This window comes from Mirounga angustirostris, unplaced genomic scaffold, assembly GCF_029215605.1.
Source record: "Mirounga angustirostris isolate CCGP_5_RB_7025 unplaced genomic scaffold, mMirAng1.0.hap1 SCAF_5, whole genome shotgun sequence".
Taxonomy (NCBI): domain Eukaryota; kingdom Metazoa; phylum Chordata; class Mammalia; order Carnivora; family Phocidae; genus Mirounga; species Mirounga angustirostris.
The window spans coordinates 23,997,472-24,023,570 of record NW_026991713.1 but is presented as its reverse complement, the minus strand read 5'-3'; the positions used below and the strand labels follow the sequence as shown (position 1 = coordinate 24,023,570).

Below are 26,099 nucleotides of genomic sequence, written 5' to 3'. Positions count from 1 at the left end.
TCAAAGTTGGGGGAGGAGATAAAAATTAAAATTAAAATTGTCCAACATCTTCATCTTACTGATGTACTCTCTGTATTTCTCTTTCTGTCTATGATGAAAATAGCCTGATTTTTCAGAGAAATTGTCTAGATTAAATTTTCCAAGCCTTTTGTGTTTCTGATTTACACACTCCCTGTCTTAGTAAGCTCCTAAATGTGGGTAAAATAAATGAGGGGATGAAGCTTAGAAATCAGAATTTCTCAGCCTTGCACTATTGACATTTTGGACTAGATAATTCTTTGTTATGGGGGCTGTCGTGCGCACTGTAGGATGTTTAGAAATGTTCCTGGCCTTTACCCACCAGAAGCCAGTAGCTCTCAGTAGAACCATTGCTGCAAACAAAATACTCTGAATATGTTCTATAAACTTGGTATGCTAGAAATTATCATTCTTTTGTATAACTTACACATATAGACTATTACTTAAACACCAAATTAAGTTTTAACGTATGTCTGATCTTATCAGTATCAGATTATGAATATTGTGTTTCCTGATGAAAGTAAAAATATCAAAGCTTTAAAATATGACTGATTTATGAACAAAAACCGAAGTTTTCATGCCCAACCTAATTATTCTTGCAAATATGTAACAAAAATGATGAATTTTCTTACTGAATTAAATTTACCTCTTTATCATTCCTTGATTTTGTGTTAAAGTAGCAAAATAAATTACTTTGGTGCTCTATTAATCAAACTCCTGGTGAAGGAAGGGAGTACATTTTTGAAGGACTCTCCAGACGGGTAGTGGGGGAAAAATGTTTTAAGGAGAGTGACAAATATGTGAGGTTGCTTCTTTCTATTATTAGGTTTTTATTATGTGTAGAGCTTAATTTCCCTGTTACTTACTGTATAAGAAAAAAGTAGCAGTTCTTGATAAGATTTATTAGTTTGGGTTTATTTTTATTCCAAGGAGTTTTATTAGGAGTTGGCATTTGCTAATAAACCACTTAATGGTCTATCAACAAAACTGACGTGACTATGAGGTAGTGTGGGATGACTTTTGGAAACTGGTCTTATTTCTATAAAGTTTTGTTGTACAGGTAGATACGCACTGGAAACTTTTGCATGTAGTCTTATTTTTAATGAGGCTTTGATCTCTTCCATAGAGGTTAGTTACCAAAGAACAAGGACCTCCCAGACTCAGCTACTTGGGATCCACTTAGCATGGATTCCAAAAACAGGATTGAGTGAGGTACCAGGTTTTTGGCCCTATTAGGTAGAGTTCCTCACTTTCTCATGATTTCTAAAACTACAAGAGAAATAAAAGGAGTAACTAGATTACCCTCTCATATTATCTTTGTTCAGTCCTTTTCTGTATTCTAAGGAGAAAAAGTAGTAAACAGAGGATGAAACCAGGGAAAGGGAAATGATTTGTTCTTCTCAGTGCTATAATATCTAGGTGGGAATGATTTTATTTGAATCATGTATCATAATAAAATCACAATCCATGGTCTATTCATGAAATATACAAATGTTATAGAAACCACCCAAAATAATGCAGTTAAGGTTTCGCTCGTTAAAAATCAAAGATTTAAACTTCTGATATTTTAATTCATTATGACTCTCAAAATTAGGCTCTTATTCTTGATTATATTGTATTTAATCTTTTTAATTTAAAAATAATTTACAGTGTTTTTTGTTTACTGACTGTTCTTATAATTTCTGTAAAACAAGGTAAAATAATTTTAAATTAAGTTAAATTTTTAAATTAAGTTTTTAATAAATTTAACTTATAAAATAAAACTCTTCCAGAGCATAAATAGTTGCTATTTAACCACATATATTTATATTTGCTATATTTACTGTAATATTTATTCTTAATTTATTTAAGATTGAAACATTCTATCATAAAAATTCTAGTTCTAAGGATATATCAGGCTTTATATTTTTAATGGATGAACAGGAGACTAATGTGGTTATTTGCTTTATAGCTTAAATTGGTACCAAGCACTGTGTTAATAAATAACTATCTTGAGCGGTGTTTATAGATGAAAAGGCTGATTGATATTTGCTGATGTTGCTTTTATCATGATTTCATTCTTGAAGGATAAAATTAGACCTTCTAGCCTATTCTTTGAAAATGGAGTAGTATTTCACTTGGGTAAAATAGCTTTCAAGTAATAGAGCCAGAGAGGATAGTTCTTCCCTGCGGTAGTAGTAAAGAGAATTAGTAATTAGTAACCTGAGCCATTTTTGAAAGCTGATGTATAAGCTATATTCATTTGCTTGTCTTCTTAGGTTAGTGCACTTGCTTTTATCATCACAATTCTTGCAATAAGTCTAGTGCTAGAGATGCTCATGAATTGTTTGATGCTCCATAACTCTTCATTTAGATAACTTTCTAGTGACAGCATCTTCCAGTGGCGACAAAATTGTTGTTTCACATTACAAAAATAAACCTTTTCTACTTTTCGAGCTTGGTGAAGGGGTAAGTGATTTTTAAAAAAAAAATTTTTTTAAATCTTAGTTCTACTTGGGTGGTAACTGCTTCTTATGGTGCTTGCAACTAAATATAAAGGTGTTTAAAACTATAATTCTTTTTTTTTTTTAAAGATTTTATTTATTTATTTGAGAGAGAGAATGAGAGAGAGCACATGAGGGGGGGGAGGGTCAGAGGGAGAAGCAGACTCCCTGCCGAGCAGGGAGCCCGATGCGGGACTCGATCCAGGGACTCCAGGATCATGACCTGAGCCGAAGGCAGTCGCTTAACCAACTGAGCCACCCAGGCGCCCTAAAACTATAATTCTTAACCGAAACTCAAAATAATACAGTAACACTTAAAGAGGAGATGGGTACTGAAACATCTTCAGGTAAAATAATAGTGGATCTTAGGGGAGCAATCAAGGACTTAGATTATGTCAGCTAATCACTTGCTTTCTCCATCTCTCTGTGGAAGATTGCCTGGTATTGCTGCCTTTTTAAAGCCCAAGTCCTACCGCGGTCACCAGGTTGATTTGACCATTCAAATGTCCTAATGATATAGTCCTATCCTTACTGCTGTTGAATTCAGGACCATCAGCTAAAGACCCCTATGTGATGGTAGCTTCTGCTTTAGCTTCTGTCCTTCTGGTTACTGAGGGGCCTGCCTGATTCTCCTCAAGCTCTCCTGGAACAGGATGGCTTTGTCAAACTGAGCCTTGGTCCCAGAGCATTTAAATGAAGTTCTCACTGCATATTTTTTTCTGATCTTTTTGTTTTATATGTTAATCCCTCTGATTCAGGATAATGATGGTGTCCTCATTTTTAGTCACACACACTCCTTGAAATCTATTTTTTTGTTAATAAGGTTTAACTAAAAAGGTAGAAGTAGTGGTAACTTGTTCTTAATTTAAGGTTCAAAGTTTTCATAGCAGGCCCTAAACCATTATCAGTTGTCATAATTTTACACACTGGAATAGGTAGGGTAGCTCACTTAGAAAGAACACAGAAGGACAGTGGAATATGAGCTCATCTAATTTAAAAAGGACTTTTGATTTCTGTCCATCCTTTCCTAAAGGCAGGTGGGATTGACACAAGCATCAAATCCAGCCCACAAATGCTAGAGGCTGGGGCAGAGAATGTCTGCTAAGGGCAGATACAGAATTTGAGACACACTGCGTATTCAAACTCAGTTAAATAAAATTGAGGCAGAGAGTAGCCCTGGTTGATAAAAGGTAAACTGTACTCTTCAAGAGCAGGCAGAACATCTTAGTCATTTTTGGATCTTTAGGTACTATCAGAGGTATCAACAAGCATTTGTTGAATTGAATATCAATATCAAAACAATTTCAGTTTCCACTTCCAGCACAATATTGTGCTCCTGCTATCCATTATGTCTTAGAACAGTTTGGGAACTTTGTAATTGTTGTTCTTGTTAAATTATGAAAATAGTAGATGATATTCACAAATGTGACACAATTCTAAGGATTTTGTGAATATTCCACATCAGTTGCTATAGTTAGTTCTCTTTCCTACAGTTAAGAAATCACATCAGAATACAGGTGGATGGTGGGCACCTGGGTGGCTCAATTGGTTAAGAGTCTGCCTTTGGCTCAGGTCATAATCTCAGCGTCCTGGGATGTAGCCCCTCGTGGAGTCCTGTGCTTGGCAGGGAGTCTGCTTCTCCCTCTCCATCTGCCCCTCCCCCTGCTCATGCTCTCTCCCAAATAAATAAAATCTTTAATTAAAAAAAAAAGTATACAGGTGGATGAAAGTGAGGTTATTACTTGTAATTTGAATCTGCTTTAATGTAATTTGCTTAAAAGAATATTTTGCAAACATTGGTTCTTTAGCATTTTTTAGTAATTTCTTGTAACATATTAGTGTGTTGATCACCTTTGCTTTGTAGGATCCAAGTCCTATTATTTGTGTGCCATTTGAGATATGAGACCATTACTCCTTGGGGAAATAGGATTCTATCTTACTTACTTTAACACGATTTTTAGAGCAGAACTTTAAGTTTATATTTATTTTCTTTGATTTTGCTTTTAGCTCTTTAGAGTAGGCAAATTGATATTAACAGTAATATAATGAATATCTTAAGCTACTGTATAACCTAGACATTTGGCCAGCTTTTATTTTTAGATTTTAAAAACTTCACCCATTGCTTGTGTTTTAGGGTACAGGATTCCTATAATAAGCACACAGTTTTCATCAATTATTTAAGTTCATTAGCTACATTAATAATACATCAACATAAAGGGGCGCCTGGGTGGCTCAGATGGCTAAGCGTCTGCCTTTGGCTCAGGTCATGATCCCAGGGTCCTGGGATCGAGCCCCACATCGGGCTCCCTGCTCGGCGGGAAGCCTGCTTCTCCCTCTCCCTCTGCCTCTCCCCCTGCTCATGCTCTCTCTCTCTGTATCTCTGTGTCTCAAATGAATAAATAAAATCTTTAAAAAAAAAAAAAATACATCAACATAAAAAAAAAAAAAGATCTTCTAACATCAGGGTAGGCCAGTTGAAAACATAGGTTTTGTTCTGAGTCCTTAATAATTTGAGTTGTTTTTGATGATTAGAATACTAATATATTGATTTTGATGGACACCATTCTTATTTATTTTCTTAAAGGTTATTTTGATAGCTCTTAGTAAACTGTCCTGATTTGTGGTGATAACTAGATTCTTTTTTTTTTTTTAAGATTTTATTTATTTGAGAGGGAGAGCACAGGTAAGAGAGAAAGCACAGGGTGGGGGGTGGGTGGAGGGGCAGACAGAAGCAGACCCTGCAATGAACAGGGAGCCTTATGTGGGGCTCGATCCCAGTACCCTGAGATCATGACCTCAACCAACTAAGCCACCCAGGCGCCTCCAGATTCTAAATCAATACTAGTCCCTTTAGACCGAAGTCAGTTCCTAGAATGGTGTCTATCGGGAATTGTAGCAACTATACTGAAACATTGATGTAATGTGTTCCTGATATTTTTATATGTGTTAGTAATTTTGACTCTTGGTCAAAATTTCAGAGCTGGAAGAAACCTCGGGGGAGGGATAGGTTTCTTATAAGAATCCATTGCTCTCCTAGGGGATTGAGAGTACACTTAATCGTGATGAGCATGAAGTAGTCAATATACTGTACATCTGGAACTAATATAACACTATGTTAATTATACTGGAATTAAAATTTTTAAGAAAAGTGCTCTTTTGAGCACGGGGTGTTTTTCAGATGCGTGGACTCTTGAGGTAAGAACAATAGATCTAGTCCTGATTTTTCTTCTCAGATGAAGAAACGTAGGCTTAGAAAGGTGAGATGACTTGCCTAAACCTACATAGCTTACCTTTTAACTTCTAGCTAAGTCATAAAATGTGCCCCTTGGAATTCATTTTTCTCTTTTTTTTCCCCATTGCATTCAACTAGAGGTGAGAACAATTAATGTAACTACAGAGTGTATCTGAAGGTTAAATAGGAGAAAACACATGCAACATTGTGTTTTACTGTGTAGCATAGTTACTGATGATGCCTCCAGATAGATGATGCTCACAGATACTCATTGTGAGAAAAACTTGAAAACCTCTGTATTTGTAGCCATTTATTCCATAAATATTTATCGAGCATGGATATGGTCTTTGCACTAATGAAACTGACATTCTGGTGGAAGACCGTAAACTACTAAACAGAATACCCAGATAGTGATTAAGTTGCTACACAGAGAATTAAAATAAGCATTGAGATAGCAAGTTACATTAGGTGGCCAAGGGAGGTCCCCAGAAAGTGTGGCTTTGAAGTTGCTGTCTATCAACTAGAAGTCATTCAGCCAGGGCTCAGGGAATTGAGGTTTCCAGGCAAGTATAGAAGCCTTGAGGCAAATACAGGGCTGATAACGTTTAAGGAATGGAAGAAGGCCATTGTGGCTGGAGAATTAGTAGGTGAGGAGGAGAATGGTGAGAGATGAGGTAGGGTTTGAAAGCCAGGTTAATGAGTTTGGAATTTATTCTAGGGCTGATTGGAAGCCATCAAAATTTTTTAAATGGGAGCGTCATGATCTGATTTGCATTTTTTAAAGGTCATCCTACTTGTGGAGCATAGAATGCAGGGGAGTCGGGTTGGAAGTGGGACAACCAGTTAGGAGGCTGCTGTTCGTGTGGTTCTATAGGGTCCGGATTAGTATGTTGGTAGCCTCAGTAGATAAAGGGGAGCCCCTGTGGGGTTTATGTTAGTGTTGGAGTTTAAAGAACTTACAGTAGGTGGCAGGGAAGGAGACGTGGAATCAAGGGTAATTCTGGACTTTTGAGAAACTGAGTGGATGGTGCCTTTTCAGACGGGAGGAAGAGTGTAGAGTTAGGTTCTGAAGATCTGATATTTGAGACTTGGGCTCCATTGGGGGAGACTTTGTTGTGAGACTTTGGGCAAGTATCTTGTCCTCTTTATGAACTTTCCCCATCTGTAAAAGAAGGGGTCTAGACATTCTTTAAAGTCTCTTCTACGTTTAGTGTTTTCTGAGCTGTGGGTTGATTCTAATTCAAGATACTCTGTGAAAGTACAAGAGTAGGTTTTACTAAGGGGCAATATTAAGAGCAAGTAAGCCATGATGGGAGGCCAAGACTTGCTGGTGTTGCCTAAGCTTCCTCTGTCAGCTCTGTTCTATGGAGGAGAACACCGCTCTGGTTGAGTTCCTTGAAGCCTTTTTGAACTCCTTTCAAGCTGTTGGATGCGGGTGGAGGATGATGAGAGGTCAGTCTAAGTCTTAGCATGTTTATAGCATTTAATTCAACAAATGTTTACAAAGTGCTCACTAAGTGTTGGATGGGACTTGAAAGTCAGCTCTGGGCTCTATTAAATTAAGGTAACTTTTTTTCTTTCTTTAATAGCAAAAGCAGACATGTGTCAGTTTAAATTCCACATCTATGTATTTAGTAAGTGGAGGCCTAAATCACACTGTTAACATTTGGGATTTAAAATCAAAAAGAATTCATCGATCTCTTAAGGTAAGCAACTTTTTTTTTTTTTTTTAAATCCTTGTAGTAATGAGTGTCTTATGATGTTTAGAATATTTGCCACACTTTTAATTTTGAGCTTTTATGATAAAAATAAGATGCCTCAGAATTGAAGTGAGATTTGTTAGGGAAAATAAAGATGCTATTTAAGTCAGAAAAATTTTTTTTGGTCTGTTTTTACCTCCATGTATGTCACTAATGCATATTGTTGGTGTTTAAAACTTTTCCTTTATTCTTTTCACTTAGTTCCTCTCTTTTTTCAGTGAACCACTTCCTTCATTTTTTCTGAAGTATGAGTTGTCATCAGAAATCCTTTTTTAAGTCTCTGAGAAAAATGAGAGTGGTTTTGGGATGGCCATAATCGACCTACTAATCAAAGTTGGGGATTTGACTTCTTAGTTCTCTAACGTATATGGTTGCGGCTGTTTGTGTTATTTTTGTGTGTATGTGTTTTCATCTTGATAATTAAATATTTTCTAAAATAATTTACTATTTGCAATTAGTGTTTCTTTAAATAATTAGCTTTTTGTAGTTTTAGAAAATAAAAATATTTGTCACGTGAAAGCTTCTGGGTTATGATGATTTTTTTGGAATTCACCTTTTCACTATTATGTACTTTTAATATTTGGAAACTCATTTTTAAGGTTATTTTTCATTTTCATATGTCTTTAAAAAACTTTTAATATGAAAATTCTAAACATGAATACACATATACACATATACATACATTCATCTGACTTTGATGATGGTCAACTCATGGCCAATATTATTTTATATGTGCCCTATCTACTCTCTAATCAGATTACTATGTAATCTCACCCTCAGATTATTTTGAAGCAAATGCTAGACACATTATCACTTTGTTAATGTCAAATGTCATTGGGTTAATTCTTGCTAGGGAAATTGTATATAAAGAATGATTTTGTTTTAAACAGAAATGTAATCCTATAATTGCTGCTTAAAATATTACCTTTGGAAGTTCATTATTTTAGATATTAGCTAAACTTTGAAGAGTCTTATGGATAATTGAAGAGTTGCCAATAATGAGAATAGTTAACTTTTATTGAGTTCTTTAATATGCCAGCCACTGTGCTTAACTATGTTTATTCTTTGTGTCACAAGAATTCTGCAAAGCAGGTAGTACTATTCCTGTGAACCCATGGAGGAACTCTGGCTCAGGGATGTTAAAGAACTTGTTCAGTGTCAAACAGCTAGTAATGACAAAGATGAAATGCAAACTCAGATATTACACATTGTTTAATTTTTTAAATTATGAAATTGAGTTAAAGTTATTTAGAGGGGTATACCTACTATGAAAAAGATTATTTTACAGAATTGAGAAGAGATTTGAAGTTTGTGGCCCCTTTTGTCACATATTCTCATTCATTTTTGGAACATCTCTTACCCCTATAACTCCTATGGCATGGCAAAATGCTACTTGTTCTTCCATCCTCAGTTTTCCCAATTACTCCAGATAGTTTTGTCTCTTCTCATTGTTTACAACTCTTAGAGTACTTCATTTCTTTATTCATTCAGTTAACAAGTGTTTGACTAACTAATTTTGATAGTGGGAAGTCTAATCTTTCACCTTTGGGTCTCTTCTCTGTGGTGCTCTCCCTGGAAACACAATTTCTGGCACTTGGTAGGTGCTTACTGAATATTTGCTGAATGTCTTATTTTCCACAGTTAAAATAAGGAAGACACTTGCTTCTTTTTAAAGTCATAGAAATTGTATTGGACCCCATGTTCGTAATTTTCCAAGTGGGAACAATGAACTAAATGTCCACTCTCTTTTTTTCTTCTCATCAGACATTTTTTCCTTGGGATAGCAATTTTTTCTTTGATTTAAGTAAGGAATAAAGTGTAAAGATACCTTCAGACATGCTCAAAGGGCCATTTGAAAACATTGGATTATAAGTGGAATATTATAGCTACTATTTATGATATTACATTAATCTAATTATTAGATGCAAAAGTTAGTTTATTTATATTAAGATACAACAGCAAACTGTTAAAATATACTTCTAACCCTGATCAGTTTTCTTTCCTTTTTTTTCTTTTTAAAGATTTTATTTATTTATTTGACAGAGAGAGACACAGCGAGAGAGGGAACACAAGCAGGGGGAGTGGGAGAGGGAGAAGCAGGCTTCCTGCGGAGCAGAGAGCCCGATGCGGGGCTCAATCCCAGGACCCTGGGATTCTGACCTGAGCCAAGGCAGACGCTTAATGACTGAGCCACCCAGGCGCCCCCCTGATCCACTTTTCTATGCTCCTGCTAGATATCTCTAATTTGATGTTGGAAAATACAGTGCTTGTGAACCCAGTTTGTTTAAAACCAGTTTTGTTTCCTCAAAGTGGATTCCCCTTTGGATTGGGAGACAACCTAGTATAGAGAGGGAAATAGGCTTTGGGCTTTGACCTGGAATTGAATCTTGGATCTGCCACTTAGTAGTTATGTGAGCTTGCACAGATTTCTTAACCTTTCTGTGCCTCATGTAGTGAACTCATCTATAAATGAGAAAAGTGACCTTGCCTCCCAGGATTCTTCTAAGGATTAATAAGAATTCATAATGTTCCCAGCAAATGGAAACAGCTGCTGTCGTCTCTCAGCCATGCCTTGCTTCTTCTGGCTTTGGGGCTTTTGTTTTTGCTCTCTTCCATTTTGTGTGTCTGGTTTCTTTCCCCTTCCCCTACTTATTGTTTATTTTTTCTCTAAGGTCGAACTCAAGCTTTATGTCTTCCCCACAGCTTCTTCTGTCAACTTAGGTCACAGTAATGCCTCTTTCTCTTTCCTAGGACACTTTGCCTCTACTACTCATCTAGCATTCCTTCTGCCATTTTCATGTTAATTTAAATGTCCTGTCTTTTCCATTGAACAGTGATACTTTCAAGGCCAGGGACTCTCATAATAGTCAACTTGCAATAAATGTTAATTGTCAGTGGAAGGTAGACATATTGCCATCTAGAAAATTACCTTTCCCTTTTGTCTCTTGTTTCAGAGTGCCTGATCATTATTACAGTTATAAAAACTAAGTCTCTGTTCCCTGAGAAGACTTGGTGTTGATCAAATAGTTTCCTACTCATTTGAGTAATTTTTTTTTAGGTTATTTGAGGAAAATGTTAAAGCAGATATTAAATTCACAAATACATAATATTTACCAAAAATGAAATTTACAAAAACATGAAAATGTGCGGTGTGAAGGTTATGTGGTAGTGTACTTACTTTCATTTCTTTCAGGATCATAAAGATGAAGTAACTTGTGTCACATACAATTGGAATGACTGCTACATTGCTTCTGGATCTCTCAGTGGTGAAATTATTTTGCACAGTGTAACCACTAATTTATCTAGTACTCCCTTTGGCCATGGCAGTAACCAGGTACAGTATGCATTTATTCAAATCAGAGTTGATAAGGTAGATTTTGAATTATCTTACATAAGACAGTGAATTTTAAGTTTTCAAAATTAAGTATTTTAAATTTGCATTTAGCTTGCTTAAAAAACTTAGAGCTAGCTGTTTTTTAATGGTATTCTTTAAAAATGTTCAAATAAGGTAATTCATACTGGATTATGTTGCCTACATGAGTTCAGTTATGCCATTGAGTAGTCACATGCTCCTAGAATATAACTGTATATGGCAAAATATAAACAGTTGTTGGGTAGGTTAAATCTGATATATGGATATTAATCTTTCTATGACATCACAGTTATCGTAGCTCAAACTATGTCAGCTACAAGATAGATACTTCTGTTCAAAAATGCTTTTTGGTGGGCATAGATGGTTGAGTGTGTTTAGGCACAAGGTTTTTGTGTAAGTATATGATAGTCAAAGTCCCAAAGCTTGTTTATGGACTTTCAGGTTAATACAGGAGTAGTGAGGGAAACTTTATGAAGGAAAATTAGTCAAGTAATTTTTTTCTTTATAAAATATTCATCTGTAAAATTTGTAAAAGAATAAATTCAGTTACTCAAGAAATCTAAGTTTTGGCCAGCTTTCTGTGAAATTCTCTGCAGAAATTTCCAGTGAGGTGCAATCTCTTTCAATCCTTACTTTTTATTATAATCACTTTGGCCTTAACTATTATTAGATAAAATATGGGAGCTATTCACTTTTGAAAAGCAATTTTTGAAATCATGATTTGAATAGTATATATTTAGTGTTTGAGGAAAATTTAATGGATATTAAAAACAAAAAAGTCTTCTTAAGTTCCTTATATGTTGGGGGAATAAAGGAGATAAACATAAATATGATATAGATGATTGATATAAAACAATCTTACGGTGATTCAGAGCAGTGGGAGAACTATCTGGGAATAAAATAGGGAAAAGTGAAGGAGGGAGGATTTCATCTGTATCTAATGCTTAAATGATTTTTATTTTGCTTTTACTACAGTATAAATTGGCTTCTTTGCTAATTGATTCTAATTTGTATTAGGGTTAGCTCTTTACATTCCCACTTTATAGGTGGAACCATGTCTTGTTTCTTTGTCCTCAACCATTATCCAGCTTTGTACTTTATATGGAAAAGATCCTTAATAAATATGTAAATGGATATAGAGATAACAAAGATCTTAATAGGCTAATACAGAACTTTGGGAGAAGGGTATTTTGTATGTAGGAAATCAAAAACACTAAGGAAGGCATATAGGTTTTTATATAGGGCCAATGTGAAAAAAGATTGGAAAGGTAAGTATGAGCATAGTGTTAATGTGGAACTTTGAATGCCAGAACAAAGATTCAGCTTTTATTTTGGAAGGCATTTGAGGAGCTAATCAGAGTTTTTGATTAGTTCAATGTCCAAATCCTAGAAACCTTGAACTAAAAGAAAGCGTTTACAGGTAATTTCACTTTCTGCATTTTATGGATGTGGATAAGTGGTTTGCCACAGAGAACGTATTAATACAATCATAAAAGCAGGAAGTAATATTTTTTTTGTCATTCTTTTTTTGGTTATTTGTATTTGATAATGAGACATAAAGCCTAAGCCCATAAACATTGGAACTATTGTGAAAATATCTAATGTTCACATGTCTTGCTTTTTAAGGAAATTAATTTTCTTTCTTCCTTTCCTTTTTTTTTTTTTTTAAAGATTTTATTTATTTATTTGAGAGAGAGAGAATGAGAGACAGAGAGCATGAGAGGGAGGAGGGTCAGAGGGAGAAGCAGACTCTCTGCCGAGCAGGGAGCCCGATGGGGGACTCGATCCCGGGACTCCAGGATCATGACCTGAGCCGAAGGCAGTCGCTTAACCAACTGAGCCACCCAGGCGCCCCTCCTATTTTTTTTTTTAAAGATTTTTGATATATTAGAAGCATGACACATTTAGATTAAAAATTCTTGGCTGACTTTTTAGTAACATAAACATTAGGTCAGATACCTACCATGTGAATTCTTATATTTCAGTTTTTATTTTATCTTCTTAGAGAGGTTTTTTTTTTTTTTTTTTGGTTTGTTTTTATTAAAACCAGACATGAAGGAATAGTTCTGAAAGCATTAGGTTTAGTTCTTGCTCTTGGCTTTATTATGTGCAAAGTATTTAAATTTCTAAAATTGAGATATAATTTAAATAATAAGGGGCATATATCTTAAGTATATAGCTTGATGAATTTTTATATATGTATATACCTGCATAACTACCAGAAGGTATAGAACATTTCTGGCACACCGGAGGACTCCATCTTAACCCTTGCCAGGCACTACCTCATATTTCTTTTTTTTTTTTTTTTAAAGATTTTATTTATTTGACAGAGACACAGCGAGAGAGGGAACACAAGCAGGGGGAGTGGGAGAGGGATAAGCAGGCTTCCCGCGGAGCAGGGAACCTGATGCGGGGCTCGATCCCAGGACCCTGGGATCATGACCTGAGCCGAAGGCAGACGCTTAGCGACTGAGCCACCCAGGCACCCCTGCCTCATATTTCTTAAAAGAATTGGATGTGTCTGGTTTCTTCTAGTCTTCACTGTTTGCCTTGTTGCGTGGAATAGTAGTTCATACTGTTTTACTGCTGTGTCATTTTCCATTATATGAATATGTCACAGTCTGTTGATGGACATTTGTGTTGTTTCTAGTTTTTAGCTATTACAATAAAACTTCTGTGAATATTCTTTGTGAATGTCTTTTTGTGGACTTATGTTTTCATTTGTCTTGAGTAAATACTCAGAAATGGACTTGCTTAGGTCTTAGTGTAGGCATCATGCTTTATTAAAAAATGCCAAAAAGCTTTCTAAAGTACTTGAGCCATTTTACACTTCTACCAGCAATGTTTGTGAGATGCAGTTGCTCCACATTTTTGCTAATACCAAGTATTGTTTATCTTATTAGTTATAACAATTTTGATGGTTGTGTAGTGGTACCTCATTGTGGTTTTAATTTGCATTTCTGCATGCCGGATGTGTTGAGTGTATTTTCATATGCCTTCTTTTGTGAAGTGACTGTTCAAGTCTGTTCCTCCTTCTTGTATTTTGTTACTTGTGTTTTTTTCTGATAGATTTATAGTTTATTATATGTTCCAGATTGAGTAATTTTTTGGGTATGCATGCTGCATATATCGTCTTTTAGTCTACAGCTGGCCTTTTAACTCTAATGCCTCCTTCCTGGGATCGAGCCCCATATCTGGCTCTCTGCTCCACTGGAGGCCTGCTTCTCCCTCTCCCACTCTCCCTGCTTGTGTTCCTGCTCTCGCTCTCTCTCTCTCTCTGTCAAATAAATAAATGGAATCTTAAAAAAAAAAAAATGAACAGAAGTTCTTAAATTTAATGAAACCTAGTCTAGTATATCACTTTCACTTATAGATGCTCTTTTTTGTGTCCTCTTGAAAAAATCTTGCTCACCCCAAGGTCTTAAAAATAGTGTCCTTTTGTTTTCTTTTGGATTAAAGCTTTATTGTTTTACCATTTTTGTTTTACCTTTAGATAAAGCTTTATTTTTTTACCTTTCCCATTTATGTCTCTTATCATCCATTTCAAATTAATTTCTGTGTATGGTGTGAGATAAGGGTTCAGCTTTCCAGACAGGTGTATAATTACGTCAGCATTACTCATTGCAAAGACCATCCTATTGCCACTGGGGTGACTGTAGGTGGTGAGAGGGTTTGGAGAGCATCCCAGGCAGAGGTTGTCACCTTCATAGGATCCTTACTACCATTTCCTGTGTTTCAAGCACTGTGATTATTGCTTTATGTTACATTTTCTTGTTTAATCTTTGCTACTCCCTTGTGAGATGTATGTTACAATTTTTTTTCATTTTTTAATTTTTCATTTTACAAATGAGGACTTTTAGATGGCAAGACTTTTAACTATTTTGAAGATCTGTTCATTAAGAGTGGTAGCACTGTTTTCTTTGGGATCTCTTTCTAGCTCAGAGGCAGCTGAATGTATAAAGATTTGAGAATCCGAAGCTTCTGGAAACTTTGCAGTCTTCTCTTGCCACTTTAAAGATATTTTAAAATTCTAGGTGATAGGTCACTGTATGGTTGGTTTTCAAAGGATTTTCATTGATTATTTGCATAGCAAAACTGAATTTAAATTATTTTCTAGTTGAGGAAAACAGTAATGCTGTAGGCTTATCTCTTGTGTAAGGTCACATGAGATCTTCATGTGTCTGCTGCCTCCTGCTAGCACAAGTCGGCATCTCCATAGGATCGTTGGTATAGTTCTGTATCGCAGGTCCCACATTTATTTGGAGAGCTAGCTGTGTGAACCTGGGCAAGTTACTTAACTCTCAAGCCTCCTTTTCTTTATCTGTAAGTGAGAATGCAAATATACTTTCAGTAGAGTCTTGTTTTTTTGTTTGTTTTGAGGGCTAAATAAGATGCTGAGTGTGTTTAGCATCGTTCCTAACATTTGGTAAGAGATCAGTGAACTTCAGTGAGCTTTTAATGAATAATCATATTAAATCATTAAAATAACTTTTGTGATTTACTTTCCCAAACTGGTTTGCGTATGTATCTTTAGGTTTAATGAGTTCCCTCTAAACCCTTGCTAATTTTCCAGTTGTAACTTGACCTCAGTAATCATGTTTTGTGTGTTTGACTTAGAAAAAGGAGAGCATTAAAGAAAGTGAAGAAATTGAACTGGAGTATTTTAATTTTTCCCCCTTCCCTGGAACAAATGTTTGTATGTTTTGTGTACTGTATTATTTAACTTTTCCTCTGTACCTTTAACACAGAGTACATGGGCTAGGAAATACCATTTGGTCGCTGTGTAACTATGCAATTTCAGTTTTTTTAGTGAAGAAAGTCACAGTTTTCATGATTCTGCATACTTATATTTCCCTTTTATCAGCATTGTAATTGGAATCTTTGGAGTGGTGTTATTTTGTTTTGTTTTTTTCCCCTACAAATGATTTTGTTATGGTGTATTTTTTTTTTTTTTTAAGATTTTATTTATTTGACAGAGAGAGACACAGCGAGAGAGGGGAACATAAGCAGGGGGAGTGGGAGAGGGAGAAGCAGGCTCCCAGCCGAGCAGGGAGCCCAATGCAGGGCTCGATCCCAGGACCCTGGAATCATGACCTGAGCCGAAGGCAGATGCTTAATGACTGAGCCACCCAGGCGCCCCATGTTATGGTGTATTTTATCTGTTGGTGACTAGAGGCATAGAATTGCTACTTGAGCATTCATTTAGATTTCTTAAAATTCATTTAAGACTTCAAACATATTAAATATTCATTTCTTAAATTTAAACAATGTTCATAAAAATTTTAAGTCTGTCAGAAGATTGACATAATTCAACTCAAATATACTGTTAGCCAGCCCAGTTTTTATGTTGATCAGTTACTATAAGTAGGGTCTGGGTATTGAAAAAATAGTAGATAGGACACATCTAATGATAAAAATAAAAATTTTATTTTTTTAAAAGATTTTAAAATTTATTTTGGCGAGAGAGAGAGAGCACGCACGCATATGTGCACAGGAGCAGGGGGAGGGGCAGCGGGAGAAGCAGGCTCCCCACTGAGCTGTGCAGGGAGCCTGATGGGGGGGCGGGGGATGACTCGATTGATCCCGGACCCTGGGATCATGGCCTGAGTCGAACAGATGCATAACTGAGCCACCCAGGCACCCTAAAATAAAAATTTTAATTTTTGTTTCTATGAACAATCAAGAATTTGAAATATTTAAAAATCATCAGATTGATTTCTTAGCAAAAGTGACAAAAACCTGGAGTGTCATTGAATCTGCATTATACTGAATCTCATATTGGAAATGAGATTGCCTGAATATACTTAGATCCTAACTTTGAAGTGTCTGAGCTGAATTGAAGCTATTAGTTTTATGTGGATCACAGTGTCTTTCTGCAGGAGTGAGGGGGCAGATGTGGGGGGAGGCTTGCGGCCTCTGCAGAACTGCCAGGGCTGACAGACTTTCTAGATTACAGCTGCATGTTGCTGTTTGGCAGGTTCAGCAGCGTAGGCTCACAAATAGGTTAACCTATGTTGCCTTTCCCAAACTGTGGCCCTTTTCAAAACAGTTACAAAGTAGATCTATTTAATGATTCCTTAGACTTAAAAATGATCTTTAAATGCAGCAGGCTATTTGTGAGATTTTAAATATAATGTATTTAAAAAAAAATAATGTATTTCAGTATATGTTAAATAAGTTAATTTTATTCAATGTAATTTTTGACATTTTAGGTATAGATTTTGTAAGTATTAGTAACCATGTTTGGGTACAGAGTCCAAAAATGTAAATAATTCTTAGTTACACTTAAAAATAATAATTATTTTATCAAGAATGAGTTTAATTTTAATTGGATTAACTTGTTTGTCTGGTTATATTTATACCTGAATTTTACCACTCAGAGAGTTTGACTACAAAGCTTTATTTCTAGAATAATGGTGTCCTTGATGTTATATAGGAACATTGATATACAGTGTTTGCATGATAATATGTCCTCCATGTTTTTTCTTTCTCTCTTTTTTTAAATTCTATTTTATTATCTTACGTTAGTCACCATACAATACATCATTAGTTTTTGATGTGGTGATCCACGATTCATTGTTTTCATATAACACCCAGTGCTCCATGCAGTATGCTCCATGTTTTTTCTTAGTATTTGTGTATATTTGTCTAGCCTATCTACTATGTTCTTTAAGCAGTTTTATAATTGACATGTTGGCATAAAATAAACTTCTAATCTATATTTTTAATGTAGATACTTTTTTTTTTAGTTTCTTTTTTTTTTTTTTAAGATTTTATTTATTTATTCATGAGAGACAGAGAGAGAGAGAGAAGCAGGCTCCCAAGGAGCAGGGAGCCCGATGCGGGACTCGATCCCAGGACCCTGGGATCATGACCTGAGCCGAAGGCAGACGCTTAACCATCTGAGCCACCCAGGCGCCCTAATGTAGATACTTCTTAAAGGCTATTTTTTTCCCTTCTATATCTCTCTTCCAAATTTTCTGTAATGGGAAGAATGTTTTCTTGCAGTGTTTCTATGTATAGCTCTATCTTCCTTCCATACAATTATAATCATTCTGTTGGTCCAGTCTTGTTTTTTGCCTTTTTCATGGTAGTGTTCCATCCCAGGTATTCTCATTTTACTAGTCTTCATAACCATAATTTTTAAAAAGACTTATATATTTATTTTAAGGAGAGAGAGTGCACATGAGTGGTGGGGAAGGGTAGAGGGAGAAGGAGAATCTCAAGCAGACTCCCTGCTGAGTGTGGAGACCAACACACAGAGCTGGATCCCATGACCTGAGATCATGACCTGAGCTGAAATCAAGAATTGGATGCTCAACCTACTGAGCCACCCAGGTGCCCCCATGACCATAATTTTTTAATGGCTCCATAATATTCCATTGTTCAAATGCCACAGTTTAAACATTCCTATATTTTAGATACTTTCCAAAATTTTATAATCACAATGAGCACCATATATTGTTTCCATAAGTATGTGTTTTCTGCTTTTTGACTTTTTCTCTGACATAAATTCTCTTTTGATGTAACTCAGTAGGGGCGCCTGGGTGGCTCAGTCATTAAGCATCTGCCTTCGGCTCAGGTCATGGTCCCAGGGTCCTGGGATCGAGCCCCGCATCAGGCTCTCTGCTCCGCGGGAAGCCTGCTTCTCCCTCTGCCACTCCCCCTGCTTGTGTTCCCTCTCTCGCTGTGTCTCTCTCCCTCTCTATCAAAAAATAAAGAAAATCTTAAAAAAAAAAAAGAAAAGAAAATGAAAAATGATGTAACTCAGTAGCAGGCTCACATTTTTTTTCCTTGAGGAACTTCAATGTGTTACTCCCATCATTGTTGGTCTCAAATGTCTGATGATAATTTAAGTATTTTTTTCCTTAGAAGTCACTTGTTTCTTTTTTCCTAGATGTCCAAGGATATTTTTTTTTTCTTTGAAGTCCAGTAATTTTGTTAGACTGTGTCTTGGTGTTGGTCACTCTGTATTGCTATTCATAGGGACATGGTGTGCCTCTTTAATATGTAGTTTCAGATCTTTTCTTTCAGGGAAGTTTTCTTGAATTATTGCTTTTAGTGTTTGTTATTTTCCTTATGTTTTCTTTTTTTTCTTTATTAGATCTTGTCTTCACTGATTTATTACTTTCAAATCATTTTAACTTTTTCCTTATTTATAATTTTCAAAAATTCTTTATTTTTTGCCCATCTCTAAGGTGTTATCTGTTGTGTTTATTCATTCTTATATTCCTTTTAAATTAGCCTTCATTTTTGCCGAGACTTCTGAAATTTCTAATTCTTTTCTAAGTTCTAACATCTCATTTCTAAGTTTTCTAATTCTGATTTATATTGTTTTCAATGTCTTGTATCATTTTATTTTCTTGTTGCTCATCTCCTCTGAGAGTTCCTTTCTTCTTGTTCTCATAATAACTTCATATGGGATTTATCTGTGGAGTTAGTTTTCCTGAACTTCTACACAGAGATGGGGTTCAGGGTGTCTTTTCTAGCTTTACAAGCTCCCTCTTGTTTTCAGTTAGTTTTGTTTTTGTTTTAATGGTGACTTGTTTTCTGAGGTTGCCTAGCTTTGTTCCACTCACTTACTTGTATGTGAACTTTTGCCCTCCTTCAGCTCTGTTGACTCCATCCTATTTAGGTTTGCACCTACTCCTAACAGTGTCTCCTTAGTGTGGTGCCCTGACCTGGGAGGTAAGCATCTCATCTGGTCAGTTTGGGGAGTTCATTGCAGCTAAACTTCTCTAGCTCTTCAGACCTTTCTCTAGACCTCTGTATGCAATGCAGCAGATAGTCCTGGTTTCGGCTGAGCTTGTCAAATTGGTCACCATGCTTTTTTTTTTTGAATACCTATTGGCTATTTGGGACTTTTCCTGTTCTCAGCTCTGTCTCAGACTCCCTGTTATTTCCTTCTGCTTCCTTTGCACAGATACTAATATTATGAGGGACTTGTGGCTGCTAATTGTTTGACTTTCTAGCATGTATTTTGGGGCTCGTGAGGATCCCTGATCGTCTAGTTTTGTTGTAAATGTTCATGGGATTTTACTTTTGCTGTCTGGGGTTTGCTGTCTGTCTGTAAAACATACACGCACACAAAGTCATTTAAACTCACTGCGCTGGGGATCCCCAAGACCAGGTTTAATGATTCACTAAAAGAGTACTCACAGAACTCAACATATAATCATACACATGGCTGTGATTTATTACAGTGAAAGGGTACAAAGCAGAATCAGTAAAGAGAAAAGGTGCATGGGGTGAAGTCCTGAGGAAACCAGGTATAAGCTCCGAAGCATCCTCTCTCAGTGGAGAGGAGGTACTTAATTTCCCCAGCATCAAACTGTGACACGTATGAAGCGCTGTCTACCAGGGAAGCTCATTAGAGATTCATTGCCCAGAGATTTTAGTGGAGGCTAGTTACCTGGGCACCCTCTATGTAGCATATATTGAAATTCCAAACTCCTAGAAGGAAAGCAGCTGTTCAGCCATGGTGCAGTCATAAACCGTATCTCATACACAAACAGTTTCGGCACAGTGAGCCACTTTTATCAGTCAGTGAGTCGCTCTTATCAGTTAGGGTAGTGGAAACCCTCCCAAAATCCCAGATACCAGCCAAGGGCCAACCTTGAGAAATAGGACTTTCTAAGGATAGGAAGTCCAGGCCTGCACACACACACATATGGGGTTATTCAGAGAGATTTCAGAAACCCTGCCACCGCTGTAACAACTAACTTTTCAGAGTCTTCGAGTTAAAAGGATTTTAAGCAGGACAAATATGTTCAGATTTCCAGTTTTGAAGAGGTTACTGCTGCAGCAATGTGAAGGATGGATATTAAGCTACTGAGAATGGAAGTGGGCAGTACCTCCAGTGATAGTTGATTAGTGCTTGAGACAAGACACTGGGACTTAAGAAGAGGGAGGGGATGGGGATGCCTGGGTGGCTCAGATGGTTAAGCATCTGCCTTCGGCCCAGGTCATGATCCCAGGGTCTTGGGATCAAGCCCCACATCGTACTCCTGGCTCAGCGGGGAGCCTGCTTCTCCCTCTCCCTCTGCCTCTCTCCCTGCTCATGCTCGCTCTCTTTCTGTATCTCTGTGTCTCAAATGAATAAATAAAATCTTAAAAAAGAAAAAAGGGAGGGGATGGAGTTGAAGGGATACTGTGTATATTTATGCATGTGTGTGTGTGTGTGTGTGTGTCTATATGTATGTCTATATACACACGTATAGTATCTGTTGTATATATAAGTATAGTGTCTAGTATATATATGTATATATACATATATATGTATTTAGGTACATATTACAGATTATAAAGCTATAATAAAATATGAATGGATATTCTTATCTCTGAAGGTAAGGCTTTTCTAAGTATAAGAACAAAGTTATAAGTTAGGGAGACAGACATGATAAATTTAAATGCATAAAAACTTAAAAGTCTGACAAATAGCAATCTTTTAAAAAATTAACAAAATTGAAAGAAAAATGGGGAAATATTTATACTTATGACAGCTTTAATGTCCTTATTATAGTAAGATCAATTGCAAATTAGGATTTAAAAAAATCTTAATAGCCCAATGGAAAATAAGCAAAGTAGATTAATGTGTAATTCATAAAAGAAGGAAGACAGATGGTCACTTAGTATTTTTCAACCAAGAACCTTTAAAGCATGAACAACAGTGAAATACAAATTCTTTCATAAATTAGCAGATTTTAAAAATGATAGTAGTTAGGATACTTGGAAATTGGAAATAACCTAAGTGTCCAACATTAGATTATTTAGATAAATTGATATATATTCATGTATTATCCAGCTGTTGAAATCATGTAGTAGAAAGTATTAGTGACAGTGCTGACTTTATAATAATAAAGTATGATCCCAGGTTTTCTGTTTATACTTACTGAATACACACAAACATACATTCACACAGAAAAATATTTAAACAATAAAACTAAGACTTATTTACAACAAAACTAAATGTTAACCAGGTTTTTTTTGTGGGTGGTAGGATTGTAGATTTTTTTCCTCTCCTTTTGTGTGTGTGTGTGTTTAAGATTTTATTAAAATATTTCAGAGAGAGAAAGAGATAGTGACAGTGATAGTGAGAGAGAGCACAAGTGGGAAGGAGAGGGAGAAGCAGGCTCCCCACTGAGCAGGGAGCCCTACATGGGCCTGGATCTCAGGACTCTGGGATCATGACCTAAGCTGAAGGCAGACACTTAACTGACTAAGCCACCTGAGTGCCCCATGTTTTGTTTTTTTATTTCAAACATTTATGTTTGAAAACTATGGGACCAACAAACTGTGACCCAGTAGCTGACCATTATTTTTGTAAATAAAGTTTTATTGGAACACAGCCATGCTCATTCATATTGCTTTTGCTGTACAACAGCATAAAATATTTACTGCTTGGCCCTTCAAGAAAAAGTTTGCCAACCCTTGATCTATAGTGAGTGATGTACTTTTTATATTTAGAAACATATATTTCTTCACAAGCACATACACTCTTACATAATAATAATGTAAGAAAAAATGGCATTGCTGCTTTTAGGGATGTTTTTCATAAGGTTCTTGGCAATATATTTTTTTTTTCCTTAGAAATGGTTTGAATCTGGAACCAGGTGTAGGGGCTTAATAAGTGCTGCTGGTACTAACATGTATTATTAGTACTTATTTTAAATATAATTTAGTAGATTAATACTTCATTTATCCAGGTCATTGGATAGTCTTTTAATGATACTCTAAAGACATGATGATTTAATAGCTGTAGAAAGGTCAGAAATGTATCAGAGAGATAGAGGGGAGCCATTTAAAGAAATCAGTTTGGCTACTTAAGGGTCTTTTAAAAAACTATGTGTAAAAGATGGTCAAATGGGTACATATACAATGAAGAATGAGTCATGAGCCCCTGAGAATAGTGGCGGCTACGGCTGTGTACACGGCTCTGTGCAGAGATTCTGTTTAATTCTTAGAAGAACTTTGACTGGAAAATAAGAGCGTTTTCTGTCTTGTAGATGAGAACACTGAGGCTTGGAGAGTTTAAGTAATTTACCCAAGACCCTGCAGAGTTTGGCCGAGACCCTGCTTGAATGAAGATTGATGGTTATTGTTAGCCTTTTTTCTTTTCTTAAATAAGGTTGCCAAATAGGTCCACAGAACATGTATGAAGCAATATTTGGAATTTAGGTTTTGACTTAATCAAGAAATGCATTTTTAACTATTTATAAAGTTTCATTATATGAAATAGTAAGCTCCTTTTTCCTTGCTATATTCAAATAGATTCTGGATGACCACCTTCCAGTAGGAATCCTGTGGCTAAGAGGTTGAATTTTATGTACTTCGAGGATCTATGAGGTCTATGTTTTATGGTGTTAGTTTTTTTTTTTTAAGTTCTGCTTGTGTATTTAATCTAAATTTAGATTATATGAAGGACCATAACTATATAAACTCTTTTTTATTCTTATGTTAATCCCCATTATATAAACTCTTAATGTGCTACAGAATTTTTTAAAAAATTAATGTTTTGCTAGGTTGATATGTGACTATAAACATCGCAATTCACTAAGGATCTCTGTGTCTTTTTTTTTTTTTTTTCCTTTTTAGAGAGAGAGCTTGGGGATGGAGGGAGGGGCCGCGGGAGAGAGAGAACCTCAAGCAGGCTCCATACTCAGCATGGAGGCTGATGCAGGGCTTGATCTCATGACCCTGAGATCATGACCTGAGCCAAAATTAAGAGTCGGACACTTAACCGACTAAGCCACCCAGGCGCCCTCTATGTCTTTTATATAGTCAAGGTCCAAGTAGTTTATTTTTCCTTGAGTGTAGACCAGAGGAAAGATTTTTCTGTTGGAATGGATATACTTTTCCTCAAGAAAAATGGAAAACACAAGCCGATGTTTTCTTTTTGTACTTTAACCGTCTGAAAATGAGGAGCCATATTTAATGCATGACCATAGTAATTATCTCATGTTGGGGTGTCTGGTAACAAATACTCCTTTTGTTTCCTTAGACAGAATTTGTTTTGTATTAATCATAAATATTTTTGTTGTTGAGGGCTGATATATATTATTTTGAAACATCTTAGAAGTAGGTAGTATATGAGTTTTTAATATATAGAAGCTAGTGGTTTCTGAGTGGTTTCTAGTGGTATATAGAAGCTTTTGGAGTATAATAGATTAAACTAGATGGAACAAACAAAAAACCTTCAGATTTGACTTTTGTTTTGTGCCAGATTTATCTGGGACCTATATGTATAGCTACTCTCAGCCTACTAGAGCCTGATTCATTGCTTTATTTGGAACTCTAACTTAACTCTTTGAAAACCAGTTTCCCACTCTTGCAGATTCTACTATTAATTTCTATACTTATATTGCTGTTTCTGTGCAGGGAAAAATTAGCTTAAATGTAAGATACTTAATCCTCAGCTCAGTAAGTGATAATATCAACACAAGTTTGAAAGCAACATTTTAGTAAAAGTAGATAAAATTCATCCACTTTACTTTACTCAAACTGGATCTTTGTTTGTTCTGATCCAGCAGAAGCTAGAAAGAGAGAGTGTCTCCACTGCCCCCAGGGATGAGTGTTTAGAGAAAGGCCAGTATTGCCCTCAGGCTGATGCTTTTGAAAGAAGGATATAGTCCATACCCAGTCTAGAGTGTTGTCAGTTCTTTGTGGTTTACTTAATTTTTTTATTTTGCTTCAAGTGCTAAATTGCCAGTGCATCAAATGCCCAGATTCAAACAAATATATCCAAATATCTAAAATATGTAGAGGGCGCCTGAGTGGCTCAGTCGGTTAAGCGGCTGCCTTCAGCTCAGGTCATGATCCCAGGGTCCTGGGATTGAGCCCACATCGGGCTCCCTGCTGGGCAGAGAGCCTGCTTCTCCCTTTCCCTCTGTCTGCCGCTCTGCCTACTTGTGCTCTCTCTCTATCTCTGTTAAATAAATAAATAAATAAATCTTTAAATAAATAAATAAATAAAATATATAGAGAAAATAAATTTGAAATATTGCTTATTCTCTGCCAGTGTTCTCTGATACTTATAAATCGTGATTTGGCTGTGATTAGCTACTGGGCCTTTTATTATGGTAGATATTCCTAAGCCTGATGAGTTAATGTAGTTAATCTCAACATATTATATTTTTCCTCTACAAAAGGGGAGGTTGAGGTAGCTCTATTCCAAGATAATAAAATCATGACAAATATTTAATTACTAGAATATTGGTATGTATTAGGATCATCTTACGGCCCACTAAGTGATTTTTACGGTTGTCATAGTTGAAACCTCTTACTCTATGAACAAGAGAAGTCCTAAATCCCCTGTGAATAGTGTGGTTGACTGTTGCCATCATTTATATAGTTTATATAAAATGTTCTTATGAATGGTTACAATTGCATAAAATTTATTCTTATTTTTATAGTCTGTTCGGCACTTGAAGTACTCCTTGTTTAAGAAATCACTACTGGGCAGTGTTTCGGATAACGGAATAGTAACTCTCTGGGATGTGAATAGTCAGAGTCCATACCATAACTTTGACAGTACACATAAAGCTCCAGCTTCAGGCATCTGTTTTTCTCCTGTCAATGAATTGCTATTTGTGACTATAGGCTTGGATAAAAGAATCATTCTCTATGACACTTCAAGTAAGAAGTAAGTGTGACACGATCATTTCTTAATTTAGTGACAAATAACTATTATCTCATTAGCAGACATTTGTGATTTGCATAGACCTCTGGTTAATGTTTGGAAGATCTAAAGTTGTGTGCTTGATATCTAGAAGGATAGAATTTTCTCTTTCTTCCCATGCAGAAAAAAATACACAAGATGCGGATATTCTTTAGAGTACATCTGGATGTTGAATGTTGAGGATAGCATGTTAATGATTGCACATCTTTATTTTAGCATATAGGCATAGTATTCTTTTTCAGAAATACAACTAAATATGTATATTTTAAAAGCAGTGTGATTAATTTGCTTTAAAATTAATTCATTATCAAGAGCAGGGTTTCTAAACTGTTGACATTTTGGGCTGGATAATTCTCGTTTGTGGGGGGTTATCCTGGGCATTGTAGAATATTCAGCAGCATCCCTGGTCTCTATCCACCAGAGGCTAGTAGCACTCCGCATATTAGAAAAAGTAGCAAAATTGCCCCCAGTTGAGAACCACTGATCTAGAGCTAAAGGGTACATAATCTTCTAAGTATCTGGGTCCATTGTGCCTTTTGGCTTTCTTAACAGTTAT

The 26,099-nt window shown here is 36.0% G+C and overlaps 1 protein-coding gene across 3 annotated transcripts in view; it reads left to right on the top strand.

The window, feature by feature from the left end:
* NEDD1 (NEDD1 gamma-tubulin ring complex targeting factor) overlaps positions 1 to 26,099 on the top strand; it is a 50,310-nt gene that overhangs the window by 2,837 nt on the left and 21,374 nt on the right. For all 3 annotated transcript variants that reach the window (XM_064590759.1, XM_045872803.3, XM_045872802.3), the window contains exons 3-6: positions 2,372 to 2,466; positions 7,323 to 7,439; positions 10,687 to 10,827; positions 25,278 to 25,507. In XM_064590759.1, the coding sequence (XP_064446829.1) occupies positions 2,372 to 2,466; positions 7,323 to 7,439; positions 10,687 to 10,827; positions 25,278 to 25,507 (583 nt within the window). The remainder of the gene's footprint in view (positions 1 to 2,371; positions 2,467 to 7,322; positions 7,440 to 10,686; positions 10,828 to 25,277; positions 25,508 to 26,099) is intronic.